The sequence below is a fragment of the Rhinoraja longicauda genome, chromosome 8 (assembly GCF_053455715.1).
Source record: "Rhinoraja longicauda isolate Sanriku21f chromosome 8, sRhiLon1.1, whole genome shotgun sequence".
Lineage (NCBI taxonomy): Eukaryota > Metazoa > Chordata > Chondrichthyes > Rajiformes > Arhynchobatidae > Rhinoraja > Rhinoraja longicauda.
Window position 1 is genome coordinate 26,470,675 of NC_135960.1, and position 17,918 is coordinate 26,488,592.

Here is a 17,918-nt window from a genome sequence, read left to right on the forward strand (position 1 = left end):
CTCGCTGCACTTACCTTTTCCCTAATCTGACACCATTGAGATAATAATCTGCCTCCTTGTTCTTGCTGCCAAAGTGGATAACCTCACATTTATCTACATTATACTTCATCTGCCATGCATCTGCCCACTCACTCAACCTGTCCAAGTCACCCTGTAACTTCTTAGCAGCCTCTTCGCAGTTCACACTGCCACCCAGCTCCTTTCTTGGAGAGAGTATATAATTAAGGGCAAACCTTAACAGCAATGATATGCAGAGGGATCCAGGAGTCCATGTTCATCGCGCAATAAAGATGGCAGCACAAGTAGATAGGTATATTGTATGCTTCCCTTCATTGCCGGGGTCATTAAATATAAGACTCAGGAGGTCTTGATGCAACTCTCTAGGACTTTGGTTAGGCCACATATTGCGTAAAGTTCTCGTCACTCCATTACAGTTCTGGTCACCACATTACAGGAAAGATGTGGAAGCTTTGAAGAGGATGCAGAGGAGGTTTACCAGAATGCTGCTTGGAATAGAGGGTTTCAGCTACAGGGAGAGGTTGGATAGACTTGGATTTTTTTCTCTGGAACACCAGAGGTTGGAGGGGAGAGTTGATAGAAGTATATAAAATTATGAGGGATATAGATAGGGTAGCAATCAGAATCCATGGTGGAAACGAACAACACAAGAGGACATAACTAGAAGGTGAGAGGGTGAAAGTTTAATGAGGATGCATGGGGAAAGTCGTTTTACACAGAAGCTGGTGGGGCCTGGAGCACATTGCCTGAGGTGGTGCTGGAGGCAGATTCAATAGTGGCATTTAAGAAACTTTTTGATAGGCACAGGATATGCAGGGAATGGGGGACATGCATCAGATGTAGGCAGAAAATATCAGTTCAGCTAGGCATCATGTTCGGCACAAACATTGTGGGCCGAAGTGCCTGATCCTGTGCTATAATGTTCTATATTCTATGCAGTCAGAGAAATAAAAGAAAGCTTTATATTGAGAAGTAATAATCTCTGCTTGCAGAGTTTGAAAGTAGGTTGTACATCGGTATGAATTTAGAAGACAGCAGTTATAGGTCCTCCCCAGGTAATGGCAGGGTTGGTTCCTATGAATTGTTTGCAAGTCGAGAATGTGTTCCTACCTGGCAGAAGATGCTACAGCTCCATATCAGCTGGTAAATCCATCATGCGGGTCGCCGAAATGCTCATTTGTTTGTGGAGGCTGTGCATATATCAGGTGTTTGTAAGCTGGAGTGATCTTATAGGTCATGAAATAAAAATTAACTGGGTTAATTGTTGATAAAAATAACAGGACCAGATACCTTGCTCCATTCACAAAATAAAATTGACAGTGGTGAGCTAAAAAAAAAATCATAGCACATTAAGTGCAAATTTGTTACAGAATATTGGAGAAGAGCTCTTTGAGTGAATAGTATTTATTGGCAATCACATTAAATGTAAAAGCACTTGTATGTTTAACAAATATAAAAGTAATACATCAAAGTCGACAGATATATGATGGGTCTTTCTAAGAAATATAATTACTTGAAGATAAAACCATGTGGATGGAAGGCATTAACCTCAGAGCATTATAATCCTGACCTTCAGAAGCAAATTGAGGATGTGGCTCCCAGGAGCCAAGTTACTAAAATATAAATGTTTAGTATCAAAGCTGATAGACTAAAATGGACAATAGAATGATTAACTGATAAAAAGCGCTGTTGAAGATTTTAAAATCAAATTTACCTCCCTCTGAATACATTATTATGTGCAGTATGTAGTATTTCACAGAAAAAAATTATCAATTATATATTCTAACATATTTAATGTATGGAGATAATTAAGGTGAATCACAGAAAAATGATGACGTTCAAGAATCAAGTATTTGATAGTGTAATTTATGTGGTATTTTTGAAACCTATCGCAAAGGTATGAGGATATCCATAAGGATCTCCTTATGATAAGGATATGATAAGTACCCTCTCTTGACCCAAAACGTCACCTATTCCTTTTCTCCAGAGATGCTGCCTGACCCGCTGAGTTACTCTAACTCTTTATGTCTTTCTTCTAAGATAAGGATACATGTTATTTTAGTGTCAAGGGATGTATGATTAGCTTGCAGTAGTCATGATCAGCAAATGAAACTCATAATTATAAAAAGAGGTTTCGTAGGAGTATGATGCAAATCCTTAAAGTCGAGCAGATAATTGATTAAACTAGTCATGTTATTGCATAAGAAAATAGGTGAACCGGATGGTGTGATTGAGTGTGCACAAACCATGAAGTAAAGGTAAACACAAAAAGCTGGAGTAACTCAGTGGGACAGGCAGCATTTCTGGAGAGAAGGAATTGGTGACGTTTCGGGTCGAGACACTTCTTCAGAAGTCTTGATCCGAAACATCACCCATTCCTTCTCTCTAGAGATGCTGCCTGTCCCATTGAGTTGTTGCAGCTTTTTGCGTCTATCTTCGGTTTAAACCAGCATCTGCAGTTCCTTCCTTAAAGTTAGGTAAATAAATATTTTGTTTACCTTTAGAGTTTGTCTCATTTGTCAGCAAGTGTAGCATTTGCTTAAATCAATTGAAAAGTTTCAACATTTTTCATATCATAAGAGTAGATAAATGGTACAATATCATTTTGGTTGAACTGAACTGGGCAGTGAGGAAAATTAGCATGTTTTTCTCAAAGATAGATATAAAATTCCTTACACACTGAATGGGAAAAAATGCATGCTCTGTTGGTATTTATTGAGATAACAGATACTCACGTGATGTTTGCACTATGTAAAGCCTATTCTGTAGGTATGTAAAAGAAAAACATTCACTGCCATGGCCAAAAGATATGGTGATTATTTCCCCAGAAATAAAGTTAATACTAACAGAACAAAGTAATCCACTGATGCCTGCTTCGGGTAAAAGAAAAGCAAGTGCAGCACAGCATGCTATTGTTGTGTCAATGTGAAAGCCTGACTGCCTTTGAGAAATCCAACACAGCATGTTTGCTTGTTTGAAATTTTACTTGAATATAGAGATGGGTGGAATTGCCAAGTAAATTTTTTAAATCCCCAGTACAAGGAGTGCCAAACCTGACATCAAGGTGTGTTAAAATATCTGCAAAAGATGTTCCGTTGAATTATTAAGAATGACAAATAGAAGAAATGTGATGTAAAATGAACTTTGTTATTTGATAACTTATCTTTTTTTGAAATAGTATGTATTTCGGGTTTTTTTAAATGAATAGACATGATTTTGGAGCCAGTACTGAATGTTGTTTGGGTGCTGGATAATAAATTAGGAAAATGGTTTTCGCACACACAGCTAATATTTGTTGGAAATGTGAAAGAAGACAGTATTTTATTGATGTCCTGAATTGTACCTGTAGATTGTGGGAAGCCCTTGGGGTATTAGGGTGAATGACTTACTGGAGGAAACTCAGTCCCTGAACTGCAATTGTAGACACATCATCGATTAGCAGCAGATCACTTATTTGATGTCTATAATGGTATTTTGGGGATTAGTATGCAGACCATCTAACTACCAATTGTCCATGTACTATGGGAAAGGCCTCTCCTCACTAGTACCAATTATGGATTATTTAGTGGACGATTAATCCTAGATGTTCGTGTGATGACAAAACTGTTTGGTGCTATCCAAAAATGGTTAAAAATCTGCAGAATAATATGGCAAAAATGCTATGTTCAAGTCATCTGTGCAAACTCGTTGTAATCATCCTGAGTGTATTACTTGGCATTCCTGACTGAAGACAGCAGGTTGCTGTCTGAAAAGAGGAGGTGAGAAGGGTCTCAGCAGAGTACAGTTAAGGAGACTGCAGCAGTGAACTTCAATCAATCTGGTTGCCTCAATGTCCCCCAGTTTGTTTGATTTTTGAGATCTGGGCATCACTGGCAAGGCTAACGTTTATTGCCCATCTCTAATTTACCTTGAAGGTGGTGGTGAGTTGCTACTTTCAACCCTTACATTCATTCGGGTAAAGTTGTGCCCATAGTGCTATTGGCGAGGAAGCTCCATGATTGAGACCAAGCATGATGAATGGCTGGTGATATATATCCAGTAATGATGGTGTGTGATTTGGAGAGGAGCAGGTAGGAACTAGCATCCCCATGCACTTGCTGTTCTGTCCCTCTTGGTAGTGGAAGTCATTTTAATTTAGTTTAGTTAAGAGAAACAGTGTGGAAACAGTCCCTTCGGCCCACTGTGTCTGTGCCGACTGTGAATCTCCATACACTAGTTCTATCCTACACATGAGGGACAATTTACAGAAACCAATTGACTTACATACCTGCACATCATTGTAATGTGGGAGGAAACCAGAGCACCCTGCGAAACCCACACGGTCACAGAGGGAACATACAAACTCCATACAGGTGGCACCCATAGTCAGAATCGAACCCATTATGATGGCAATTCCACTACTGCACCACTGTGCCTCCCTTTGGGAGATGCTGTTGAATAAGCCTGGGTATGTTACTGCAGTGCATTTTGTAGATGGTACACACTACACCGATTATGTATGATGGCGGAGAAAATTAATATTTAGAGTCAGTGCTAGGGTGCCACTCATCTCAGCTGTTTTGTCCTGTATAGTATCGAGCTTCTTGTTCACGCTGCATTAATCCAGGCAAGTGGCAAGTATTTTATATCACTTTGTATTTTATTATATTTTCTGAGCTCCTGGCTTCTGCTTTGTATTTGGAAAGACTGAGATGTCAGGAGAGGAATAATTTGCTGTAGGATATCCAGCCTCTGACCTGCTCTTGTAGACACTATATTTTTGAGTTTCTGGTCAATAATAACCTCAAAGATATTGATTGGTGAAGACCTAGCAGTGGTAATACCACTGAATGATAAAAAAAAAATAAGTTGTCAGACTCTCCCTTGGTAGAGATGGCCACTTTCTAGCACTTTAATTCCCTTCCCATTCCTACACAGACCTTTCTGTCCACGGTCTCCTCCATTGTCATAGTGAGGCTAAATGCAAATTGGAGGAACAGCATCTCATGTTTTGCTTGGGCAGCTTACAGCCCAGTGGTATAAATATTGAATTCTCTCACTTCAGGTAGCCCCGGCATTCCCTCTCTCTCTATCCCTCCCCCACCCAAGTCGCACTAGCTTCTCATTTTCACCCTACAAACAGTTTACAGCTCGTTTCCTTTATCATCATTACTTTTTTGCACATCTTTCATTCATTGTTCTTTATCTCTCCACATCAGTCTATATTTCTCATTTCCCTTATCCCTAACCAGTCTGAAGAAGAGTCTCGACCCGAAATGTCACCCATTCCTTCTCACCAGAGATCCTGTCTGTCCCGCTGAGTTACTCCAACTTTTTGCGTCTATCCTTAGTCCACAATGTCTATTCTGGTCATGAAGCCAAATTCAATTAATTTTATCAGCCTGCAGATGGTCTTTTTCGCCCAATTCCCTGCTTCCTTATACAGATGCTCCTCAACTTATGATGGGGTTACGTTCCGAGAAACCCATCGTAAACTGAAAATATCATACATCGAAATGCATTGTATACACCTGATCACCTGGTCGGAGGTGAGCTGCGGCTCGCTACAGGTCCCTGCCGTTTGCACCATCACAAAGTTGAAATATCGCATGTCGAAGCATCGTTAGTCGGGGAGCATCTGTATTTTATTAATTCAAGGAATGTGGGTCTTACAGACTGTCAGCAATTAATTACCCATTCCCAATTGCCCTAGATAACGTGACGGTGAGCTGCCTACTTGAACTGCTGCAGTCTTTGGGTTGTAGGTGTACCCAAAATGCTATTAGGTAGGGAGTTCCAGGAATTTGAATGTGTAACAGCGAAGGAATGGTGAATATTTGCAAATTAGGATGGTGTGTGACCCAGAGGGCCACTTCCAGGTGTTCCCATGCTTTTGCTGTCCTTGTCCTTCTAGGTAGTAGATTTATGGCTTAGGAAGGAGCTGTGGAAGGAGTTTTGTGTCTGCTGCATGTATCTATTTAAAAGCCTCTGTCTGTCGTATCTGCTCCTGCCACCTCCCCCGACAGCACAGCAAGTTACAAGGAGATTTACGAGGCTTTCCTTTAATACAGACCACTCTCTGTATTAAAGAAGCATTACATAAATCTCCTTTAAACTGATGCCTTCCAGTATCTGATATTTCTGGCCTCGGCAAAAGAAGACACAAAGTGCTGGAGTAACTCAACAGGTTAGGCAGCATCTCCAGAGGACATGGATAAGTGAGTGGTGAAGGTGTGGAATTCTCTGCCTCAGAAGGCAGTGGAGGCCAGTTCGTTGGATGCTTTCAAGAGAGAGCTGGATAGAGCTCTTAAGGATAGCGGAGTGAGGGGGTATGGGGAGAAGGCAGGAACGGGGTACTGATTGAGAGTGATCAGCCATGATCGCATTGAATGGCGGTGCTGGCTCGAAGGGCTGAATGGCCTACTCCTGCACCTATTGTCTATTGTCTATTGTCTATTGTCTATTGTGACATTTTGTGTTGGAACCCTTTTTCATACAGTTCCTTGTTTCTACATTTTACTGGGAAAAAGACTGACTAGCAACCCTGTCAATGCCTCTCATAATTTTATATACTTCCATAAAGCCGCCCCTCATCCTCCAACAGTCCAGAGAAAATAATCCAAATTTGTCCAACATAAATAAAATAAGATTAATGCGAATGGGTGCTTAGTGGGGTGCAGGATGGTTTTTGTGCTGCATGCCTCTGAAGAATTTATTTTTTGGACATTTTTAGATTTGATTTTGCGATATTGCTTGATATAACTGGTGGATAAGAGAGTTTAGGCAAACTTGGGTGTCTTAGCATTTGAGGCAGCATGTAGAGTGGAATCAGTTTAGAAATGCTGCTTTAAAACATGGCATTTTCATTCAAGTTGCAATTCCAAGTAGGGAATTCACACCACATAGATGATAATAACGGCACAATTGTTATCTTCCAGGCTGAGATGTATGGACACCATTAGAGGGGTTGGCTGAAATCAGTTGGGCATGCTTGGAAAATAACTGGAAGGCCTTCATAAGAATGTCGTTTGAACAACCAGACCTCAAAGTGTCAGTAGACGATGACATCTTACCACATTTATCGTGGGAAAGGGAATATTGCAAGTTCCTGGAAAAGTTAATAGCCATGTAGAATGTTAAAGGAGCATTTGTCTACTTCACTCATGATGGCATTGGATAATATGGAATCGGGATCCTTAACAGTATTGTGTACCTGAGGCAAATGATAATGACATTAAATTGAAAGGTCTTTTGTTGAATGCAGAAGAAACTATAAATATGTGCATCAACCCTGTGGCTAATCAGTTATTTATTGTACGCAATTTGGATGTGAAACACAACAATAAATTTTTGTTGAGAATGAGGAAATAGTGTTGGCCGTGTGGAGGAGAATCTCTGGAAGTTGTAGGAGAAATGAACTGTTGAGTTTCTTGGACTGACAGATGGGTCCATTTGCCATAGTTGTGTGCTGTGCACCAGCACCAGCAATCACGAGAATGGCTTGATGGATTATGAAGGTATTATGTCATTGAGCAGCAAGGGCATTCAGAAGCCACTCAAATGCTGCAGTCCATTGGCCCTACCCAAGCAACAATGCTGATGAGGTAAATAATGAGAGAAAGTATAACCCAGGATGAAAGCTCCATGAATACAAGCAGTTTCCCCCATGACCACAGGTATGGTGACCAAAGCAGAGGATGTGACACATTGCATCAATGCAGATGGAATTTGATGACAATCCATCCAATGGCATGTACGAAGGCTTGGTCTGAATAGAAATCCAAACAATTAAACCTGAGACCGTTCTGGGAAGAACTGTTCAAGTGGCTGGCAATAAATCTGGGTTTGCATAACCTCGCTAATGGTGCACCAGCTGCTGCATCAGAATGGCAGTAAAATACAATGATAGAAGGTATTGATTACACAGCTACCTGCAGGGACAACCATGAGACTGAGTAACAAACATAAAACAAAGTAACCAGGTGGTCCAAAACCAGAGCAGAATGTTCTGAGTCTGAATTCTTAAATGGCCAAATCAAAGAAAATATATTTTTTCCTGAACTTCCAGGTTACTGCCTTTAAGACCATTCACAGATGTTGAATGTCGTCAGTTAAGAAGGAAGACATCAATCAGAACAGTATGAGAGTATACCCTTTTAAATTGATACCAGTTTTGAATTAAAACACAAATTACCATTAAGCTTGCAGAATATGTATTTAATTAATGGTGAAAGTTTGAAATGACCAAATGCAGCTTTGCTCATAACGCATGAGTAGAAACAGGTCCTCAGCCCTCTTGCCAAAACCATTGTCATAAATCCATGTTCAAATTAGTTTATTGTCATCGACACCACAGTGCAATTACATTCCTTTGTCACATAATGCTCACAGACTAAACAGTGTACATTTGGTAATGATATACACAATAATGAAGCTTCTGGCCTCTTCCATTACTGAAGGTGAAATGTATATAAAATAGATTTCCAGCTGTTAATTTCCTTTCCAGAGGGAGTCTTTTTTGGAAAGGATGAAGGTGTAATGGAAGAGTTTAGAAACCCCCTAATTATCTCAATTATATTTTGTTGGGGGAGAATCCTTGTCTAATGTGCCAGAGATCATAAACGAGAGGCAGAATGGTCCGTCCACGATTTTGTGTTTATACTTGTTTTGGTCAGTGGAAGTTAGGGAAGTAGGTTGGCTTTGTCTTGACACTATTGCTTCAATGTAATGGGATGATAGAGGTGAGTGTCCAAGATCGCTGCTTTTTGGGGAAGAAGAATACAAGTAGTTAAGTGTAAGAAGGAACTGCAGATGATGGTTTAAACCGAAGATAGACACAAATTGCTGGAGTAACTCAGCGGGACAGGCAGCATCTCTGGAGAGAAGCAATGGGTGACGTTTCAGGTCGAGACCCTTCTTCAGACCCTTCTTCAGTTAAGGTCTAACTTACGGGTGGGGATTTAATAATGGATCCAGCAGCATTGCTGAAAAGCAAGTTGGCTATCTAAAGAAATTCCAATCCAATAGCAGTGAAAAATGGATATAGTGAAACTTGGTGCTACTTTGGCCATAAAGCAAACTGATATATGCCAGCCAGCAGTCAATACTTATCAGTGGCATGTATGAATGTTACACTGTGTGCATGACCAAAATGAAGTTTATTCTGTAATGTGTTAAACATCTTACATTAACAATGAAATAAAGATGAATTGCATCAAACCAACTAAATGAGGAAATAAAATCCAGTATTAATCTTAATGTTTTGAAATGTTCGTGAACATTTGAATTCCCAGATTATAATTGCAAAGGTACAGGTACATAATACAAACGCAACCATAGAATTTGTGATGAACGATTCAAATGATTACCTGCTGGTTACACACAAATCACCCGCTTTCCTTTATTTCAGTACTCTCTGAATGATCATGTACTTTTTGTCACAAAAGGCTGAGTAACTCAGCAGGTCAGGCAAAATCTCAGGAGAGAGGAATGGGTGACGTTTCGGCTCGAGACCCTTCTTCAGATTCAAGAAGTCTGAAGAAGGGTCTCGACCCGAAATGTCACCCATTCCGTTTCTCCTGAGATGCTGCTTGACCTGCTGAGTTACTCCAGCATTTTGTGAAATAAATACTTTCAATTTGTACCAGCATCTGCAGTTATTTTCTTACATGTGCTTTTTGTCAGTGATGTACCGAAAATTAAGGAAAACATTTCAGCACAATGCCTGACAGAATAATTCCCCGCATATTACACATGCACCAAAGTGAAGTTGGATACATTGTGGCGGGCTATCCTATTAGGTATCGAAACGTCGTTTGTCGGGCTCGAACTCTTGCATGAACTGAACGTGATCTGGGCCGACCTATCACGCGGTCTGGGTGGCGGGCTGTGGTGTGTGAGCAGAGAACAAATGAATTGCGGTTGAGAGAGGAATGCGAAAGTGCACTCGAGCTGCAGCACGGTAGTGGTTAAAAGTTAACCCGTTGCATGCATGAGCGACCAAGCTGTATCTGTTGATCATTAAAGAGAGTGTTTACACATCCCGTGGACCTCTACAACATTTACACAAGATATAGGAATTGATATTACAATAATGAAAAGTTCAGCAGTGATGTATTTATCAACGTCATAGTAATGGAAATTATAACAGGAAGATCTTATTTTTTAAAGTGCATTGAATAAGTAACATTCAAAAATGATAAACAACATGAGTGACGAAAAACACAAAATGTTGCAGTAACTCAATGGGTCAGGCAGCATCTCTGAAGAAAATGGATAGATGATGTGTCGGGTCGGGACCCTGCTTCAGCACCACACGATGGACTGAATGCCTCCTTCTATGCTGTAACAATTCAATGATTCTAAAATTTAAATACACCCTAAAAAATGTGTAATAATTTGCCCAAAGTGTTACAATTTGATAACCATGTTGAAGCTACCCAATTATACTGTGACAGTTTGAGTGTCTTATTTATACATGTATCCCTTTAAATATACACTAGACCAAGTGGACCCGTTGGGCTCAAACCTCCCCTGCATTGGTCCAGCACCCTTTCCTCCCCACTCCCCCCTCCCCATCCCCCCCACCTCTTCCCCCCCACTCACCCACTCCACCCCCCCCACAACCACCCTTATCCCCCCCTCGTCCCCTCCCCCCACTCACCCACTCGATCCCCCTTTATCCCCCCTCCTCCCTTACCCCCTACTCACCCACTCCATTCCCCTCCCCCCTCACCCACACCCACTCCAACCCTCCTCAACCCCCCTTATCCCCCCCTCCCCTCACCCCCCCTCACCCACTCACCCATATCATCCCCCCTCAACCCCCGTCCTCTCCTGCATTGGTCTAGCACCCTCCCCTCCCCCACTCCCCCTTGCCCTCCTGCCCCCCACTCATCCACTCACCCACTCCATCTCCCCTCAACCTCCTTTATCTCCCCCTTCTTCCCCCCCACTCACCCACTTCACCCTCTCTCAACCCCACTTATCCCCCCTCCTCCCCTTCACCCCCACTGACCCACTCAATCCCCCCTCAACCCCTCCCTAAGTCTATAACTTTCAAAATATCAATTTGAATGAAACTTGCATTAAGTGAACCCCAGGACAGTAGTGAATAAGGTGGTCCTAAAATTGTCATGCTATCGTGTGACTGAGGCACAAAAATAAGGCATGATCAAACAAGCAAACAAAGAGAGTTTTGGTAATATATAGATAGATGAGTGGTGCAATATTGTGGATCATTTATATAGAAGCATAAATTATGTTGGACAATGTAATCTCTTGAAGCTTTTGTAGCATTAAAGCATTTATAAGATCTGCTAACACAATATACAATAATCAATATTAGTTTTACATTTACCATTGAACGGCTATTATTTGCATTCTATGTTATCTATTGATCTTATTTATACTATTCTGGTATTGGCTTTTGTATTCTAAATGAGTAAATATGAAATGTGCAGAATACATTATGAACTGCACAAAATGTAATTTTGTCCTAAGTCTAATAAAATAATTTGCCAATTAAATTGCAGGCATATTACTTCTTCATTATGGTCTTATGTGGCATTAATCTTTATAGAAAGAAACAATAAAATTGAATAACTTAGAAAGTCTACAATTATTACATTTACAATTAGGCATTTTTCATTTCAGCCAAATTCATTTTCCCAAACCATTAATTCTTACAGGAATAAATATGAACTGAATACTTCAGTTAACTCAATTGGCTTCAAATACTGGTTCAATTGTAATAATCCAGAGTAGGTCATATTTCATGAGGTTTTATGGTAACAGCTAAATATATCTATATCTATACATTTGTATTCTGTAGAGGTGAACTGGTATTCCTGTACCTGTGTTTTAATGTTGAAGCTTTTAAGCTAATAATTGGGGGATACAGCAGATATTTAAGTCATTCAAATCCATGATCAGAGCATAAAAGATTCTTTGGATAATTCAGTTACAAACGTTCACTTGGGGTAATTGACATTCTTCAAACATAATATAACCAGATGAAGTATAAATAATAATGAAATTCATAAGACTGTTTAGTCTGCTTTTCCTTAGAATATCACATTATTTCAGAGTGGTAAAATCCCAGGTTACATTTTCTACTCGATCAAGTAAACAGTAGAGTAAATAAATAATACGTTTACAGATAAATAATGTTCATAAATAGTGACACTTAAAACATCACTACTACTTCTGAGTTAATTGGACTTCCTGGCACTCTATACTTTTGCAATTTCAGAAAATGAACACACCTAATACACAATGGAGATATATTCTCTTCATCTGAAATCTGGACTATGTTGTAAACTGTACAATTTGAATTTGTTCAATAAGTAAAATATTGCCTTGCTTTAAATCCTAGGTATATATTTTTGAAAATAACATTTACTACCAGACTGAAGTAAAAAGCAGTGCATTGCGCCTCACTTCATCAGGGAAGGAAGGGATTATCTACAATGGGATTGCAGACTGGTTATATGAAGGTAGGATGCATCAGACTAACTGCAATGAAGCAGTCTGAAGTAAAGCACAGAGACTAAAATATTGTATTTTTAAATGGAAGTATTGCATTTGCTCAAGTATCAGCAACTGATTTTCATTAAATGAGAATCCTGGATTAAACATAAATGACATTTATAAAATACCGTGTACTGTGTGTTGGAATAATAAAATCACATAGTGATTCTGGGTTTTTTTCAGATGCATTATACCACTGTATAAGCCAGGGTTTTGTTTTGCAGTAACTGTATTTGTAATTGCAGTATTTTAACAATTTTGTGAAGGTTTAAAATGTCTTAACATCAATTATTAAAAAAATATCTAATGGAAAAGCATCATTCCCCTCCATTTTAAATGGATGACAAGAAGAATGTTCCCTAGCAGGGAAGGCGATGGAACAGCAATGGCAGGTATTCCTGGGAATAATGCAGAAGTTGCAGGATCAATTTATCCCAAAGAGGAGGAATGCTTCAAAGGGGAATAAGAGGCACCCGTGGCCGACAAAGGAAGTCGATAGCATAAAAAATAAAAGAGAAGAAGTATAACATAGCAAAGAAGAGTGGGAAGCCAGAGGATTGGGACTCTTTTAAAGAGCAACAGAAGATAGCTAAAAAGGCATTACAGGGAGAAAAGATGAGGTACGAGGGTAAAGTAACCAATAATATAAAGGATAGTAAAAGCTTTTTTAGGTATGTGAAGAGGAAAGAAATAGTCAAGGCAAATGTGGGTCCCTTGGAGACAGAAGCAGGGGAATTTATTATGGGGAACAAGGAAATGGCAGACAAGTTGAACCAGTACTTTGGATCTGTCTTCATTAAGGAAGATACAAACAATCTCCCAGATGTTCTAGTGGTCAGAGATCCTAGGGTGACGGAGGAACTGAAGGGAATTCACATTAGGCAGGAAATGGTGTTGGGTAGACTGATGGGACTGAAGGCTGATAAATCCCCAGGGTCTGATGGTCTGCATCCCAGGGTACTTAAGGAGGTAGTGCTAGAAATTGTCGACGCATTGATGATCATTTTCCAATGTTCTATAGATTCAGGATAAGTTCCTGTGGATTGGAGGGTAGCTAATGTTATTCCACTTTTTAAGAAAGGAGGGAGTGAGAAAACGGGAAATTATAGACCAGTTAATCTGACATCAGTGGTGGGGAAGATGCTGGCGTCCATTATAAAAGACGAAATTGCGGAGCATTTGGATAGTAGTAACAGGATCGTTCCAAGTCAGCATGGATTTACGAAGGGGAAATCATGCTTGACAAATCTTCTGGATTTTTTTGAGGATGTAACTAGGAAAATTGACTGGGAAGAGCCGGTGGATGTGGTGTACCTCGACTTTCAGAAAGCCTTCGACAAGGTCCCACATAGGAGATTAGTGGGCAAAATTAGAGCACATGGTATTAGGGGTAGGGTACTGACATGGATAGAAAATTGGTTGGCAGACAGAAAGCAAAGAGTGGGGATAAATGGGTCCCTTTCAGAATGGCAGGCAGTGACTAGTGGGGTACCGTAAGACTCGGTGCTGGGATCGCAGTTATTTACAAAATACATTAATGAAGGATGAAGGGATTAAAAGTACCATTAGCAAATTTGCAGATGATACAAAGCTGGGTGGTAGCATGAACTGTGAGGAAGACGCGATGAGGTTGCGGGGTGACTTGGACAGGTTGTGTGAGTGGGCGGATGCATGGCAGATGCAGTTTAATGTGGATAAGTGTGAGGTTATCCACTTTGGTGGTAAGAATAGGAAGGCAGATTATTATCTGAATCGTGTCAAGTTAGGAAAAGGGGATGTACAACGAGATCTGGGTGTCCTAGTGCATCAGTCACTGAAAGGAAGCATGCAGGTACAGCAGGCAGTGAAGAAAGCCAATGGAATGTTGGCCTTCATAACAAGAGGAGTTGAGTATAGGAGCAAAAAGGTCCTTCTGCAGTTGTACAGGGCCCTAGTGAGACTGCACCCGGAGTACTGTGTGCAGTTTTGGACTCCAAATTTGAGAAAGGATATTCTTGCTATTGAGGGCGTGCAGCGTAGGTTTACTAGGTTAATTCCCGGAATAGCGGGACTGTCACATGTTGAAAGACTGGAGCGACTAGGCTTGTATACACTGGAAGTTAGAAGAATGAGAGGGGATCTTATCGAAACATATAAGATTATTAAGGGGTTGGACACGTTAAAGGCAGGAAACATGTTCCCAATGTTGGGGGAGTCCAGAACCAGGGGCCACAGTTTAAGAATAAGGGGTAGGCCATTTAGAATGGAGAAGAGGAAAAACTTTTTCAGTCAGAGAGTTGTAAATCTGTGGAATTCACTGCCTCAGAAGGCAGTGGAGGCCAATTCTCTGAATGCATTCAAGAGAGAGCTAGATAGAGCTCTTAAGGATAGTGGAGTCAGGGGGTATGGGGAGAAGGCAGGAAGGGGTACTGATTGAGAATGATCAACCATGATCACATTGAATGGTGGTGCTGGCTCAAAGGGCCGAATGGCCTACTCCTGCACCTATTGTCTATTGTCTTGTCTAATGTTAAAACCAACCTCACAGACATGCTCTTGTCCAGATGTGAGTGATAGGAACTAACACCTGGATTGGCTTAATTGCCATTGGGCTGTACCCACAATCCTTTATGCCTTGTCCCATCTGATCGATGGTTGGCATGGACTCAGTGGCCAAAGGGCCTGTTTCCATGCTGTATCTCTGAACAAAAACTAAAATAAACTCACAGGCTATCAAATTTGCCCATTGATATTTATTGTTTTTTTATATAGTAACTATTATTCTTAATAATCTGAGTATCTTTGACATTCAGATTAAAGGTGCTATCAAAAAATGAATTCTGTTTTCTAGAAATAAAACACATGAAGAAATTGGAAAACACTTTAAAAAACAACTCATAATGAATCAAGTCAATTAAATTAAAGTTATTTGTACTTGGCTACAGCCTCTTCTAGCATTGAAATAAAGAGGTGAATTCTCCATAACTACATTCCCTTTTAGATGAGGAGTTTAACAGTGCAACACATTTGTTCTGCAATTATTAAGCAGCTGAGTTAAAAATCAAGCTTCCACTATTTGTTGGGCATTCTGAACTTCCAGCCAGTTAAACAAGTAGGTATGAGCTCAGGAGGATGAGGGAAAATCTTACAGAGGTGTTTAAGATGATGAGGGTAATAGATAGGGTTGTTACAGAGTCTATTACCCAGGTAGGGGATTCAAGAACCAGAGGATATAGGTTGAAATATTTAGCAGGAACTTGAGGGGGCTACTTTTTCACACAGAGGGTGGTGGGTATATGGAAGAAGTTTCTAGCAGTGGTAGTTGTTACTATAACAACATTTAAAAGACATTTGATCAGGTACATGGATAGGAAAGATTTAGAGGGATATGGGCCAAATGCAGGAAGGTGGGACTAGTGTAGATGGAGCATCTTGGTCGGTACAGGCATGTTGGGCTGAAGGCCTGTTTCCTTGCTGTATGACTATAACTCTCAGTGGAATTCAGTGGTTTTAAGCAGAGGTTCTTTCTTATGGTCTTTACTCACCATCTCTGTGATATTGTTGAGCCTCTCCTTGCAATAGGAATTCACAAGAAGTTGACAGCTGAACTGACTGCCACAATCCCCATAGTACTACATGCCAATACCATCACTTTGCTGAAACCATCATTAAGTACCTTAGATCAGTTGAAAAAGTTGCTCAGTCTCACTATGCCTGCCAGCCTATTCCAGCTATGGCATTTAATTTCAGTGCATTTCCTAGCAAAGTGGTTTGATAATGAAATCAAGAGTTTTAGTAAAGTTATTTAATTTATTCAGTAACCTTTATATCCAAAGGGTGGTAAATTTGTTCTTGTTAATAGAACCCTTTTTTCTTTCTCCAGATAACACCATGCTGATTGCCCAGCTGATTAAGAGGGTTGTTATTTGACCAAAAAAATTAAATACATGGAGAATAAGCTCTTGAATCGTGTGTCTTTGCAAGTCATTAATGTTCCAACTGCCAAGAGGGTGATGGAAGTTGACTGATTAGTTCAGCCATCTTCACTCTCTCTCGTGTGTTTCACCCTTGCACATTCACTTCTTGTCCTTGAACAGACCCGACACAAATAGATCCCCATTATATTGAACAACCTTTGTTTCATTGAAGGCATTAGCACCACCCAGTATAAGACATGTTGTGAAGGTGGCAGATATGAAGGAGGAGGTATTTCAGTGGGTATAACAATAGTCAGAAGATTAGGATGAATGATCTTGAAAAGTAGTCCTGTCTAGATCATGTCCAGAAGTTTTAAATTGACAGCAGCAGGAGTAAATGGTTTTAAGTTTTCACAATAATTCAGTATTTTTATCTTATGTTAGTGGACAAATTATCTGGTTTTATGTGTTTTACTTTTTCCAGGAATTTGAATATTCAGAGCAGCAGTCCAATATTCTAAGCTTTATGTTACATGTTCCGCTACATCACATGCATTGCCACAGAGAGAGCCATTTATCTTTAACGCATGCAATGTGGAATGTCCATCTATGTACATTTAAGTACCTGAGCTCATTTCCATGATCACTTTGTACTATGGGAAATTGTAACTGTGCGCCCTTTGATATTTCATCCACTGACTTCAATGAACTGAAGCTGCGTGCAGTGGACTATTAATGTGGTTTCTGACAATAGCAGAGAAATGCATATCAAATCTCCTTTCTCTGGTCTGATCAATGTGAGGTTGCTGCAATTAATCTTTATCATCTCCTTGACCAAAATAATGACCATACAATGGATGAGAAGTATGGGGAGCTGACAGTCTGGTGATCAATGTTGATTGTTTCACCTACTTAATGTGAGTTCTCCATCTACTAACACTTATTATGCAGTATAAACTCAGTGCTAAAATGCTGGGAAATAATTCACAAAACAGCTATTGATTCATATACGAATATCTAACAGAATGGTGCATAAGCAATATGCTCAAACTCATCTGTAAATGCACAGTTAATTCTGTGCTGTAACTGGAGGGTTACATGGTGATCTTGCCATATATTCAGCAGTCAATGGAAGAGCAATTCTAATATTTTTCACGAGATTTTTTACCAATACTATCAGAGCTAACCAATTTCATATTTGGGTCTGTGAAGAGGACAGTGATAGATGTTAGCAGAATATTGAAAATATAAGTGTAATGGGCAGACACATGGCAGTTGAGATATGACGTAGAGAAATAAAAGGTGATAAATTGGGATAGGCAATAGGCAATACACAAGGGCGGCACAGTGGCACAGTGGTAGAGCTACTGCCTTACAGTGCCTGAGACCCAGGTTTGATCCTGACTATGGGTACTTGTCTGTACGGAGTTTCTACGTTCTCCCCGTGACTGGCATGGGTTTTCTCCGAGATTGGTTCTTGGTTCTTGGTCCTCC

General features: G+C 40.1%; 1 protein-coding gene across 5 annotated transcripts in view; it reads left to right on the plus strand.

The window, feature by feature from the left end:
• The window catches only part of dpp10 (dipeptidyl peptidase like 10), a 1,117,462-nt gene that overhangs the window by 993,243 nt on the left and 106,301 nt on the right, over positions 1-17,918 (plus strand). For all 5 annotated transcript variants that reach the window (XM_078403450.1, XM_078403449.1, XM_078403451.1 and 2 more), the window contains exon 8: positions 12,374-12,494. In XM_078403450.1, coding sequence (XP_078259576.1) covers positions 12,374-12,494 — 121 coding nt within the window. The remainder of the gene's footprint in view (positions 1-12,373; positions 12,495-17,918) is intronic.